Source organism: Tiliqua scincoides, chromosome 2, assembly GCF_035046505.1.
Source record: "Tiliqua scincoides isolate rTilSci1 chromosome 2, rTilSci1.hap2, whole genome shotgun sequence".
Lineage (NCBI taxonomy): Eukaryota > Metazoa > Chordata > Lepidosauria > Squamata > Scincidae > Tiliqua > Tiliqua scincoides.
Window position 1 is genome coordinate 121,222,011 of NC_089822.1, and position 14,435 is coordinate 121,236,445.

The window sequence follows — 14,435 nt, forward strand, 5'->3', positions numbered from 1 at the left end:
TATGGTTGATGATGTCAAAACAGAGCCTCTCAGTGACTTATGCCATCAAACACTTTTTGTTTTGTCTGGTGTTTGTATGATGGGTTGTCTGCCCTTTGTGCCTCTATGGCAGATCCTTGAGTGCAAATACAGTAGTTTTGCTCTCCTCCAATTGGTTTTATTTTTTCTGATTTTAATCATTGTCTTTAAATAATGTATGTTTTATTTATAAATTGTGAGCCGCGTTGGGCATCTGTTCCTGCAGAGGAAAGGTGGGATAGAAATAAACAAACAAATGTGCTGGAGACTCAAGAAGCCTTGCAGCCCAGCACATGAACTTGGGAGGAAACCCTGTGTAACTCCAAGGGGCTTACTTTCAAGTGAAGATGCATACTGTACAGTTGTGCTGAAAAACTCTGATGCTTCAGATCAATGTTGAGATGACATCATTAGATTTTTGCCTTTTCTTGCTACCTAGTGGGAAAGGTTGGTCTACCTCCTACTAGTCCAGAAAAGGAGCGACTCTTCCACCAGTGATGGCCAAAGGGACTCTTATTCCCCCAGTGGAGTTGAACCCCATAGGCTAGTTTGAGAAGTGCTGCCACAGCAGGAGCAGCCCTCAGTGGGCCAGGGAGGAGGACCTACCCCACAGAGGTAGAGCACTGGCAGCTAAATTCTGTCCACTTTCCTGGGAGTAAGCTCCACTGACTCCAATGGGACTTGCTTCTAAGTGGACATGCATAGGCTTGGACTGTTAGAGCCCAATGCTATGCATGCCTACTCAGATGTAAGCCCCATTGTAAGTGGGGCTTACTCCCAGGTAAGTGTGGAGAGGATTGCAGCCTTAGTTTTGCATGCTTAAGGCTCCACGTTCAAGCACTTAAATAGGCTTGCAAGGAGGCCTGAGGTCGGGCTAAATGGCCTGGTGCTCTGGCAGTGGAGAAGTGCTCCACTGCAGGGAGATGCGGTGGGTGTGGAGGCTCTGCCTCCCCCCACCGCACCTCCCTGGAAGGCAGTGAGCACAGAAAACAGCACCCCTTGCAAGCGAGGTGAGGCGGGCTTCGCTCCCACGTGAGCGCCTTGCAATGCAGGCGGAGCTGCACAAGCATTCCAGGGGCCCCGCACTGCAGCCTCGCGCCGTGCTTTGGCACAGCCCTCAACTGCAGTGCGTTCGATCTCGTGACGCTGACGTGCTGCGGGCCGCAGAGCCCCAGGCCGAGCTCCCTGCGGGTGGGGGCGAAAGGCACTGCGTATTTTCTAAGTCAAACCCACTATGCGTTCTATGACCTTTTCGTCCCTCCGCGGCATCCGTCCCGCCCCTTCCCTGCCAGTTTCAACGAGGTGCGGACCGTTAGCGGCTCGGGTCACCTTCCCCCTGGGCGAGACCAGCCAATGGGCGCGCGCCTTCTTCGCAGCGGTGGCCAATCGCGGGAGGTGTAGCATCGCCGCCAGAGAGGCGGTTGAAGCCATTGTGCGCGTGCACAGGCGGCGGCGTTGCCAGGCGAAGTGGGCGTGGCCGGCAGCCTTCTGAGCCGCTCCGGGCGCTGCTGCCGTGAGAAGAGGGAAGATGGCGGAGGAGGAGAAGCTCCCCGCAGGCTGGGAGAAGCGCATGAGCCGCAGCTCCGGTACCGCCGCAGAGGGAAAGGGGGAGGCGGACGGCCGGGCTGCGCCTGGGCCGGGCTGCCTGCACGGGGGGCGCTCGCTGTGGTGACAGTGTCGGGGGAGGCTGCCGGCCGTTGGGGTCTGCCAGGCCCTCACGGGGGTGGAGGGGCGCGGGGGGGGGCCGAGAGGGAGAGCGCTGTGGCCTTGAAGGTGAGCAGGAGGGTAAGGTGGCTGTGGGGGGCGGGCTCTGCTCTGCGGGGTTATGGAATGCAGGTCTCCAGCTCTTGCTCCTCCCCCAAATCTCCAGCCCCACAGATACTTCTCTACTGCAACTGCAACGCCCCTTCTCACTTCCATATCTTTATTATCATATATTTGTTTTTGCATTTATTTCCCCCCCTTCCCAAGTCTGAAAATCCACTGTGGCTTATTCCCTTGCCTTCAGTCCAGTGTTTCTCAAACTGTGGGTCAGGACCCACCAGGTGGGTCGCGAGCTGATTTCAGATGGGTCCCCATTCATTTCAGTATTTAATGTATGAGACTTGATGCTACCATGATATGTGGCTGCGTTTGGGGAAATGTGACAGATTTGTACTTTTAACAAGCTACTGTGGGCTGTGTCAAGAATGCCAGATGCAGGGGAGGGCACCAGGATGCAGGTCTCTTGTTGTCTTGTGTGCTCCCTGGGGCATTTGGTGGGCCACTGTGAGATACAGGAAGCTGGACTGGATGGGCTTGATCCAGTGGGGTTGTTCTTATGTTCTTGCACTCTTTTAACAATGATAGTTAATGGGACTGACTCCTGGGTAAATGTGGGTAGGATTGCAGCTTTGGTTTGTTAAAGCTCTTCCTACTTGATGTTATCATTTCCAGTCTTGGCATAACTTTTTGTGGGTCCTGACAGATTCTAATTCTAAAGAGTGGGTCCCGATGCTAATAGTTTGAGAACCACCATTTCACTCTTTTTTAAACTCTCCCCGTGGTAGTCTTTCCCACCCTCTTTGGCAGTGTTTTATGCAATAAAGGCTAATTCCTGATAAAAGTGTCATCCCTTCTGTCCCCTGTTGCCTTCTGCAAGTGAAGCTCCCCAAGTACAGAGAGTTAATCTGCATGTGAGCGACCTCCTGAAGCTCACCTTTTTCCCAGTTTCAGATTGCTGCAAAATTGCTTTATTTAGAAACATTGAGCTGATAATTGTGAGTTAAAGACTACAGGGCTCTTCAGTGTTTATTTTTTTATCTTTAGACGTTTGCAAGCATCACGTGTAGCAGGTATCAGTTTTGTAAGCACTACTGGTGATGGCAGCAGGGTACAGGGTACAGGAGTTGCAGTTCCTCCACAGTTGAAACATCCTCTTTCCCTAAACTGTGCCTCTGTGCCTTTCCCTAAACTGTGCCTCTTTGAAGGTCCAGGCAACTGCTTAACCACGTTTAGCCCACTGGGGTACCTCCACCCCAGCCACTTCCTGTGGGGCAGTGCCACATGATTACCATGGCAATGGGGCAGACAACCACTAGTGGTACTAGAGTACAACTGGCAGAAAAGCGTTGTCCATGAGCCTTTGTGCTAACTGTAGGGGTATTTCTTTGCTTCTGGTGGAGGATGCTGTCCTGTAAATCCAAGTTGACTTTGAGGCTTCTGGAGTACACACACATGTACTAGTTAGGTTCTGGGGTCTGTAAGTTGAAATTTATGTAAGTAAGCTTGAAATATCCAGCTCTTGCCAGTGCTGGACAAAAACACTATAAAAGGTGTACTACACCTACACAAACGTTCTGATATAGCAATCTTAACTTGGATGTCTATAATTTGGAGAGCCAGTGTACCAAGGGTTCCTCCATTCCAGTGATCTCAAAACTGGAGACTGCTGCACGCTGGGAAGGGTGTCCCTGGCACAATCAGTGCTTATTCTGCTAGGGAGCCTTCCTTCCCTGTAGCTGATCTCTCCCAAACTACATTCTGGCCCAACACATCTACCTGGAAATCCAGGTGCAGTGGTTGTTGGGACAACAAAACTCAGAAGCTGCGGACCAGTGTGCATTTTGTGGGAGGTTTGCAGTGGAGAAGGAGTGTTCCCCTGTGGAAAGTACGCACCATTCATACAAGGGAGGGTGCTGGATCTGTCCCTTTGGGCCGGAGTCTGGAGAGTCTTGCTCCAGTTCATCATCCTATTTCTAACCTAGATGCTTTGGGTAAACTTCCCAGAAGGGTAATGAGTTCCAATTTCGGTATCAATAAGAGTATTAAGGCAAGAGCACCTCTCCACACTATGGCCTTAGGGACTGGCATTCACTTTACCTCTGAATAAGGAGTTTCCACTTACCTAATATGGCTAAGGGGGGCTGGGGGCTGGGGATAAGAATAGGCCCTCAGTTTGGCTGTACTTGCCGTAAGAGGCGACTAAACAGCCACCGGGTAGATGGGACTCATCAGCCTGGGAAGGCAGCTCATCTGAGAGAAGGAAAACTCTGATCCCAAACCTCCACTGCCTTGTGGCTACATCCAGTTATGGAAAAGGCTTCAGGAGTCAATCTCGAGGCAAAATCCGGAGCCGGAGTCCCTGAGGCAGTTCATGGCTGAACACAGTCATGTTCTGGCAACTCCTGCGACGCCGCTGGAACCAACCGTATTGGCCTCTGCCTTTCCATTGGACCATTTCAGTGACATGGAGAGGGGGGATTTGCTGCATGGGTAACAGCCTATCCTCCATACCTACTTTACCCAGGCTTCGCGCACTGGAGAGGACACTGTTCCAGAACCACCATTCAGAGCGTGACACCATAGTCTTCCGAGACTGAAGGATGCCAACAATATGGCTAATAACAGTTGACTGATGAATCTCCTCTTTTAATTTGTCTAATTGGCTTTTGAAACCACCTAACTCTAGTGGCCATTGTTGCATCCAGTGGCAGCAAATTCTAGAAGTTATGCATTGGAGGTACTGGCTGCTGAGGTTATTCTGCCAATCAAGTTCATTGGGTGACCTTGAGACTTCTAGTATTATGCGAAATGGAACAAAAAAGCCCTATTGATCCAATTGGTCCACATCACACCTAATTTTATAAACCTCTTATGTTCTCCCTTGCCCTTTTTAGTCCCCCAAAATTCAAATGTCCCCGGAATGCTAGGCTTTCCTCATACAGAAAACACTGTAACCCTTTAATTATTTTGGTTGCTCCTCTCTGTGACTTCTCCAGGTCTTCTCTTTTCAAGATGGTTTAAAGAAAACTACTTGTGGTATGCCAAATGAGGTTACCCCATATTTATATAAAAGGTTTATTATTGGTTTGCTGTTTTTGATCCTTTTCTCCAATAATCCCTAATATGGAATTATTGTGGGTTTGTTTTTGCCATGTCTCATAGAATTGACGTTTTCATTAAGATGTCCAGCAAAACCCCAAGATTTCTTTTGTAGATAGTTGCAGTGTATTCAGAACTCAAAGATGTACGGTATATGTGAAATGGTGAATTTTGAAGATTTTATGCCACAGTGTGCATCAATTGACATTAACTGTCCTGAATGATTTGGTGAGCTCCACAAACCTGGTTACTTTACTTATAATGTCTGACACCAGATAACTTATGAGTAAGTAAATTAGTGACAGTCCCAATGCAGATCTGTGGGGGAACTGTTAGCTTCCCTCCAAAATGAAAATTGCCCATTTAGTCTTTCCTGTTCATTGTTGTTGAACCAATTTTGTTCTGTAAGAGAGACTGTTCTTTTACCTCCTATATGCTAAATTTATTGAAGAACTTTTAATGATGGACTTCATCAAAAGCTTTTGTAGGTCCAAGAATTCTGTATTTGGTTGTGCCCTAGAGAATTCTAAAAGGTAGCTGGGGCATTACTGCCCTTTGTTAAAGTGCTGATATTTCCTCCACAAAGCTTGTTTATATCTTTAATAAAACTTGAATAATGCTTTCTGCCAGTTTTTCAAGGAACACAGAGCTCAATCCTATGCATGTCTACCCAGAAGTAAGTTCATTAGAGTCAATGGGGCTTACTCCCAGGAAAGTGTGGATAGGATTGGGCTGAAAGTTAGACTAAAATGTTTTATAATTTCCAGTATATTTGTGACTACCTTGACTGGAACCTTGCAAGGGAAGGCTACAGGATTTGGGGCTCTTTAGTCTAGAACAGGGGTATCAAACTTACTTTTTCCCAGGGGCCACATAGGATTCATGGCATCTGCTGAGAGCCAGTGGTCCAAGGTCTGGAGTTCCAGGGCCTTGGAACTCCCTGGGCTATGTTAAGAAGTTTCTCAGACTGTATCTGATTCATGGGCCTTATGTTTGACACCTGTGATCTAGAAGAAGATGCCTGAGGGGGGGCATGATGGACAATATATAAAATTATGCATGGGATAGAGTGGGTAGAAAGAAGTTCTTTCCCTCTTGCATGCATCAGAACCTGGGGACATCCACTGAAATTGACTGGTGGGAGTGTTAGAATTAACAAAAGAAAACATATAGGACCTTCTCTGTGGTTGCACCCTACCTGTGGAATTCCCCTCCCCTGGAATTGTGAACAACTCCCTCTCTTATATCCTTTTGGTAGGGTTTTAAGATCTTTTTATTCAGGGAAGCTTTTATATGCTGACATGGGGAGGGGGCTGGCACTTTTTATGAACGTATTTTAATCGTGCTCCAAGTTTATTGTTTTAATTGTTTTTATCATGTATATTAATGTTTTATTGTTTGTAAGCTACCTTGAGTCCCTTTAGCAGGGTAAAAGGCTGGGGTATAAATTCTATAAATATGTCTTCACCCAGCATGTAATTAATCTGTGGAACTCCTTGCCACATGATGTGGTGATGGCATCTGGCCTAGATATCTTTAAAAGGGGTTTGCACAGATTTAAGGATGAAAAGTCCATCACAGGTTACAAGTCATGTATGCAGCCTCTAGGTTTTAGTCTGGCCTTTCTCTGAATGCCAGGTGCCAGAGAGTGGCAACAGGTTACAGGTATTTTGTGGTCCTGTGAGCCCCCAGAGGCATCTGGTGGACCACTGTGAGATACAGGACCCTAGGCTAGATGAGCCTTTAGCATAATCCATCAGGGTTTTTCTTATGTACCCTTGTCTGAGATTGATTGTAGCAGCAAATTACATCTTTGAAGATTTTTAATTTTGAACATTTTTAAAAAAGAACTCATAGTGCAAGCTACCTGGAGCCAATGGCTTAGTGTTTAATCCCCCCCCCCCATTAATTTTAGAACTTAATTCCCTGGATTTCGTTCTTCAGGTGCACTCTGGTGGGGGGGGGGGTATACTTCAGATATGGCTATCTGTCCTAACATCCTTCACAATGAGAATCACTGTGAAAAACCTATTCAGCTTCTCTGCAGCCTGCTTATCATCCTTTAGCAATTTTGTCATTCCTTGTCTAGTGGCCCAACTGCATCCCTGTCTTGTTTTTAATGTATTTAAAGAAGTTGTTGTTGGTTGCTTTTACCAATATAGTTCTCACATTCTTTTCTGTTGTTCTCTAGTTTGTATTTTTTTATTCAGTCTCCCTTTTTTATATTCTTACTTGTGCTAGATTTTTACTTTTAAAGGAAATTGTCTTGCTTTTTTAAAAATTGTTTAAATATTTTTTAAAAACAAACACAAAACACAACTGACTACCCAAAACAAAAAAAGGGTGCAGGAAATCATATACCATTATCATATATCACGAAAACTAATAAATAATTACATATCTTATTCAATTTCTTCTAAATTTACTTCTTAATATCATTTTTCATTCATCTATCATATCATATCAAGTTGTATATATAGCATAATCATCGAAATGCCCTATCATATATTTCTAAAACTTCATTTTCAACCTAGCATAAAAAGGTTTCCATTGCTCAATTTGTGTGGGTAAAATTGTCTTGCTTTTTATAGATTCTGCTTGTTAACCACACTGGTATCTTTTGGGCTTTTTTCCCCATTTTTCTTAATGTGATCCATGACCACCAAGCATCCTGAACAGATGTGGCCCTCTTCTCCCATTAGCTTTCCCTTTCAACTTTCCTTTCAGTAATGCCTTATTATTCATGCTGAATTAAAAAAAAAAAAATTACAGTGCTCACGAATATTATTACTAAGCATTTGTATAGCACTTTCAGGTGTTGAAAGTGCGTTATATATTATCAAGATGTAATCTTGTTAACAGCACTGTAAACTAAGTAGTATTCCTTATATTGTAGGTCACCTAGTGACTATGGCTACCTAATGAACTCATGGCAGAGGTGAGATTCAAACTTGGGAAGTCCTAATTTACAACTCCTAGCCACTGTTTTATCCCAGCTTTCAGCGTGAACCAGTGTGAACCTTTCAGTAAGTTTCCAGTTGTGTTGCATTTGATCGCACACTCATCACTGTTCTGAGCAGTTCAACCACACTTACCAATTGTGACAACTCCCAAGGTTGAGTCAAGGGGTCATATCCTTGTCTAACTGTTCCAAGGCACAGTTGTTTATCATATCTAGAAATTTTGTCTCTTTGCTGTTACTGGGGTCATTTACCAGGGATGAGTTATCTTAAATCAGATACTTGTCAACCCCTGTCAATTTCCCTCAGGAAGTCAGTATAAAAAAAGCAGTTCAGGGATGTTTTTAAGTCTGGTTCCATTATAGTTCAAGTTACAGGTTTGGCTTCTTGTGTCACTGGGGAACAGTTCTTAACCTTCCTTCTGACACTATGGATTTGTCTACACTTGGAGACCTGTCAGCAACTGTACCTGTCTAACTGGTCCTGCTGGTGGCACAGTTAGGATTTCGGAGAACACTTCTGTGAAGGTCATGAACTTGGCATCTTACCTACAAAACTAAATTTGTCTTCCCCGCTTGAGGGGAAAGGTGTGTGTTTTTCTGTAATACTGTCGTTAATGGATCAAGGTACGCAATATGCTTAAAATCAAATTATTAAAAAAAGGAACAGAGAACATTTGAGAACAGAGCCAAAAATGTGAGGAGTCCCCAAAAAAGAAGAGAATCTTGCACGACTCTGTTTCTGTTCCTTCTTCCCCACATCCATGAATACTAGAATTTATAAAGAAGCTTTCTCCTGATCCTTGGGGTAAAGGCAGAGCTGGATAGGCCTTTCTGATGGTCTTGGAATGCTTGGCTGGATATGGGTGGAGATGGACAGTCTGATGTTCCAGATACCTGGGAGGATGGTTTGGAACCTGACTTGGAAAGAGAATGGAATCTAAAATATTGTAGAAGGCATTCTTTGTGAAGGGGATTTTAGTGTTACTGAGGAAAGTACTATTTGGGGTTTTTCCTTGTGCAAAGGAATTATGTACAATGTTCATATACATTTTTCTGTGCATAGAGAAATATGAGAATGCAGGGAGACTGTTCTCTACTGCTGTGCTTGCGTAGTGAGTTCTTTTCCCTCTTGCGCTTGTGGAAGGACCTTGAAAAACAGTTTGTTATGTATGTGAGTATTATCACCTGTGGGAAAAGCAACAGGTTATATGTGATTGGCTGTCCAATCAAGAGGGATGTAGGCTTGTTGGAGTTGTATATATATCTGGGGTATTTGTGTATATGGGTGTGTGATTTTAACTCATTTGGAGTAGGAATAAACTATGATGGAACTTTTATTCAAGTCTACTGATGTGTGAGACCCACTATATAACACAGTTAATGCCCAAATCAACCCAAGAAATTATGTGTAATTGCCCAATGGCTTAGAAGTGGACTTCAGGAACTGTTCTGGTGCAAGTTATGGGGGACTGCAGTTGTGTTCAAAGATATCTCATCCACTCTTTTTTTTTTTTTTTTTTTTGTATGACAGGAAAGTAAATTCTACCGTGTTTGAAAATGTCAGTGATTGGTGTTGTAAGAATAAATGCTTGAAAATTGAAAGCTATGTGTTCCATCCTCAGGAAGTATTATAGGCCACTGGTTGACTGTAATGTCAGCACACTTCATCATGCAAAATAGGCAAGATTTCCTGCCCTACTCAAGTCATGTTATGTTGCAGTATGGCTGTACTTGCTATTGAATGTGCAAAGTGTTGTGGGGAGGGCTGTAACTCAGTGGCAGAGTACATGCTTTGCCTGCAGAAAGTCCTAGGTTTGATTCCCGGCATCTCCACTAGGGCTCAGAAAGATTGCCCAAAACAGAGTCATTACCTACAGTGTAGAATCCCGCAGAGCCATTGCCTGTCAGTATAGACCTGGGGTCGGCAACCTGTGTTTTCAGAGCCGCATGCGGCTCTTGCAGTCCTCTGATGCGGCTCCCCAGTGGGGGCTGGAAGTGGGGCGCCTTCCCCTTGGCCTCCGCCCAGCCCCGAGGGCGCCTCACTCCAGCGATGTGCTGCGGGTGGCTGCTGGTGAATGCGGGGCGCGGCTCCTCCCTGCAAAGCTGCAGCTCCTTCACTGCAAAGCGCCCCCCCCCCCCGCGCACAGCAGCTCCAGGCAGGGGCAACTGCACTCTCCTGGACCCACTGCAAGCAGGTGCGGGGGGGGGGGGGCGACCGGGCACCTCTTCCCTGCGCTCTTCCTTCCTTCGCCCTGCAGCGGGCAGGGGGCTGAACGGAAGAGGCGAGGCTGGTCGGAGAAGCGCGGGAGACGCAGCGCTGCTGAGGCAATGGGCAGGAAGGAGCGAGGTGAGCTGCATTCCTGTCCACACTTCCCTGGGAGGGAGCCCCGGTCCCTCTACTGGGGCTGACTTCTGAGTGGACAGGGAGAGGGGCCTGTCCACACTTCCCTGGGAGGAAGCCCCGGTCCCTCTACTGGGGCTGACTTCTGAGTGGATAGGGAGAGGGGCCTGTCCACACTTCCCTGGGAGGAAGCCCCGGTCCCTCTACTGGGGCTGACTTCTGAGTGGACAGGCAGAGGAGCCTGTCCACACTTCCCTGGGAGGAAGCCCCGGTCCCTCTACTAGGCTGACTTCTGAGGAGACAGGGAGAGGAGCCTGTCCACACTTCCCTGGGAGGAAGCCCCGGTCCCTCTACTGGGGCTGACTTCTGAGGAGACAGGTAGAGGATGTCCCCTGGTTTTGGTGTTACGTGAGAGTGTAAAGAGCATTTCCCTATCCATTCTGTCCATCCCCTGCATAATTTTGTATGTCTCAATCATGTCCCCCCTCAGGCGCCTCTTTTCTAGGCTGAAGAGGCCCAAACGCCTTAGCCTTTCCTCATAAGGAAGGTGCCTCAGCACCTACAAGGGAGCTCTAAGAAGGGGCTACGTTATAAAAATGGGACCTGTAAGAGGGGAGCGCATTATAAAAGTTGCATATACAAGAGGGGAGTGCATTATAAATTGAGACATACAAGGGGGAGTAATAACTATAAATCTCTTTATTGTATTGAAAAATACTAGTCATTAGATTTTGTATTTCATTGTACCTCTTTTACATTACTGTGGAAAAGACACAAAGATGACTATTTACTGTTGGTCAGGATTTTCTGCTAGGGAGGGCACCAGCCCAAGTCTTGCCTATAGCACCAAATTGGCTAGGGCAGGCCCTGGGAAAATAAATTAGTATTTAATTTAAATGTATTTTATTTTAGCTCTTTCGTTTTTTATATATAATTCAAAATTTAAGATTATGGTGATCTTGTAACATTAAAATATGTTACATATTCTTTTCTCTGTAGCAGTTCATTCATTTCAAAAATGCAACACACTATAGTTTTTTTATACATAGCATAAAGGTAAAAAAAAACTATATATGCAGTATTATCTTCATTTTAGATGTCAAAAGGGTTTTGTGGCTCCCGAGGTTTTCTTTTCTCCAGAAAGCAGGTCCAAATGGCTCTTTGAATGTTTAAGGTTGCCGACTCCTGGTATAGACAATACTGAGTAGATCGGGGTGGTCAACCCACAGTATGCCATGTGCCACCTTTTATGTAGAGAATTTTGAATGTGCCAGTCCACCTTAATGTTACTTTTAGCAATTACCACAATAGCTAAATAGTCTCCAAGGGCAGTGTATCTCCGAGTGCCGGAAGGTCCAGAGCAAGAAACACAGGAGTGCTGTTGCCTTTTTGGGGCTTTCCAAAGACACCTGGCTGACTGCTGATGAGGCCAGAAAAGTGGCCTGCCTCAACCTTTAATCTGGCCCTAGAGGACTTGTTCCGAAGTCTGTAAGTTCATAGCCCTTCTGAACAGCCAAGCTCCTCTCTGCCTGCCATCTTCTCATCCTCAAAGATGATCTTAGCCATGATCTATTTGCAGATGATTTTCCCAAAGATGGTATATCTGCCCTGCTGGGCAACCTGGGCTTTGCTGATCTCATTGGCCATTTCTGTGCTACCCTATTCAGTTCCTGCCACCTTCCACAGCCCACCATGGGCTTTCTTGTGCAAGCAAATGACCGGCCAGTTAGGATGCAGCTCTCTAGCATTTGCCATATTGACTTTCTTTCCTGTCTGTCATTTTCCCCCCCGCCTTTCTTCCTGTTTTCTAGCCTGAGAAAATCAAGCAGAGTATGTGTGGCTGCCCTGAGTGTTCCCCCCCCCCTTGCAGTGTTAGAAACTTGAGGGCATGTTGTATAAGGAGTAACAAAGAAATCAAGCAAACTGTAAACTGCTGTGGTGCTTTCTTTGTTATTATTTAAATCTTCTTCAAAAATATATGGTAACTTTGTTTATGCCATTTGGAAAGTGCCTGTTTGCCACTATTAGCACACGTGCTGCAGGTTGGCCACCCTGGAGTGGATGGCTCAAAGGTCCAGCTGGTAGATAGCATCTTTGTATGCTCCAGTGTCCAATCTCATTGACTTAACAGATATTGGGTAGTTAAGACAATTGCAGAGATCTGTTAGTTTCCTGGCCTTATATGTTAATCTTGGCCATCCATGTTTTACTATTTCAGTCCAATTGGCTATTCAGCTCAAATTCAGTACATTGTATTGTGAGTTCTCAGAGTTTTTATCCTTCAGATGGCATCTTATCCACCTTGAACATCCTATCGCTTATGAGGATGAAGAGGTTCTAGCTTGGAAAGGACTTGGTCAGATAGCAGGGTCTGCAATTTCATATTGTTGAATTTCTGCAGCATCTTTAGATTCACTGCTGATTTTTCTGTAGGAAACGCTATCTTATTATGGGCTACTTGGGCACTGTAGGGAGAATGATTCTTATAGTACATGCTATGCGCATCGCCTTTTTCTGAGAAATTTAGAAGCTTCAGAAAAAGTTGCGAAGCTTTTATCCTTTGTTCCCTACTAACTGGCTTCTGCCAGCTAGTTTGGTACAGCATTAACTACTTGTCCATTACTTTCAAGTGACTACTGCCGATGACATTAGCATGGGCCAGAATTATTATGCATGTTGTAGATTGCATCCCAGTTGTGATTTTAGTGAGATGAACTTGGGTGACTATCCTTGCTCCCTTTCTACTAAACTGAAAAAACAAAATGTTCCCTCTCGAAGCATTCTGGTTGAATGACAGGACTGTTACATTGTGCATTTTAAATAACAGAACTATGAGTGTACAAGCAGGTCACAATCCAACTTCGCAGTAAAAATGTGAAAGGTGGTTACCCACCCCTTCCTCTGCTTGCTTGATTTGGTATCTTGCTTATCTTCCTTCACCTAGTGTTGCAGCACTACTCAAGAAGCTTTCCTTGGCTGTTCAAAGTCAGGGTTGGCACTGTGAACTGCCCTGCACATTGGTTTCCAGTCTGAATATTCAGTACATTATATCCAGCAGGTATGCTGTGGGGCACTCTTCCCCCATACCTTGAAGACTGTAGGCCTATTAATGCAGAGAACTGCTTGCATGAGAAATTGGATGTACTTCTGCATTGGAAACAGATGTGTGAAAGAATTTGTGGTTCAAATGTTAGTTTTAATCAGTCAAGGCAGGCAGCTAGAATATCTGTGGCTTTTTCAGTGGATCAGTGGCAGCCCATGCATGAGAGGAGGGCAAGTAGGCCAAGATGCAGTTTCATGCTTTCCAAACTGCTTGTCTGTAGGCTCTTGTTTGTCACAGGTGGTCAGGCAGGTAACTGTTTGCGTGCTGAGTTTAAGATGGATTGAAGATAGGTTTACTGGGTAATTAGAAGTAGGTGAATGAGGGATTTTAAAAAACTCATATTTTGGCTGCTTCAGGAACAGGAAGTGCTGAGGGAAGGACAAGTACTAGAAGGCAGCAAGGATGGGCTTAAGATAGGTAGGTGGTCCTGTTATAATGAAGGGAGCAGGTGAATTGGCCAGTGGACCCTGAGTTAAGCAGAGCAGTCAGTTGAACCAGTTCTCATGAGAACAGCTGGTGGGACGGCAGCTATGGATATAGGGAGATGGATTCCATGTGGGAGCTTTGCTGGACTCCAGAGCAAGGTAAGGTAGAAAAGGAGGGATTGCCAGGCCCAGGAGTCCCAGGTTCTGATGTGTGTCGCGTTTAATATTTCACCTAGAATTCCAATTATTAACAGTATTTATTAACATTAATCATTTGATTTTTCTCTGTAAACCGCTTTGTGAATTTTTTCTTGAAATGTGGCGTATAAATACTGTTAATAATGATAATTCCAAGATGAGAGAAAAAACAGTTCAGAGATGCAAATCTGTAACCAGCAATGGAAAATATTTGAAATTCCTAGAGGTTGCCTTGAAATTCTTGTATGTCAAAAGGCTTGGATTTCTCTAACCTTGATCATGCTATTCAGCCACGTCTAAGGTCTGTAGATGTCTGCAATGCGTTTAAAAGGCAGTGCCAGGCCCTGCAACATCCAGGCTTTTCATGCTCCCTTCATATAGATTTTTTTGTGTGACTTCACCCTTTCCTGGGTGAAGGGAAATACAATCTCTTCCTGCCCTGTACAAGAAAATCCAGCATTCCTCATCTTGAAAGCAAGCCTGAAACTGTCGTTTTGTGTGGTTGTATTGAAAGGTAGGCTGTGA

General features: G+C 45.2%; 1 protein-coding gene across 1 annotated transcript in view; it reads left to right on the forward strand.

Annotated features, from left to right (window-relative positions):
• Positions 1-1,435: 1,435 nt before the first annotated feature.
• The window catches only part of PIN1 (peptidylprolyl cis/trans isomerase, NIMA-interacting 1), a 41,442-nt gene continuing 28,442 nt past the window's right edge, over positions 1,436-14,435 (forward strand). Inside the window, exon 1 of the mRNA XM_066617540.1 lies at positions 1,436-1,604. Within this exon, the coding sequence (XP_066473637.1) occupies positions 1,547-1,604 (58 nt within the window). The 5' untranslated portion in view covers positions 1,436-1,546. The remainder of the gene's footprint in view (positions 1,605-14,435) is intronic.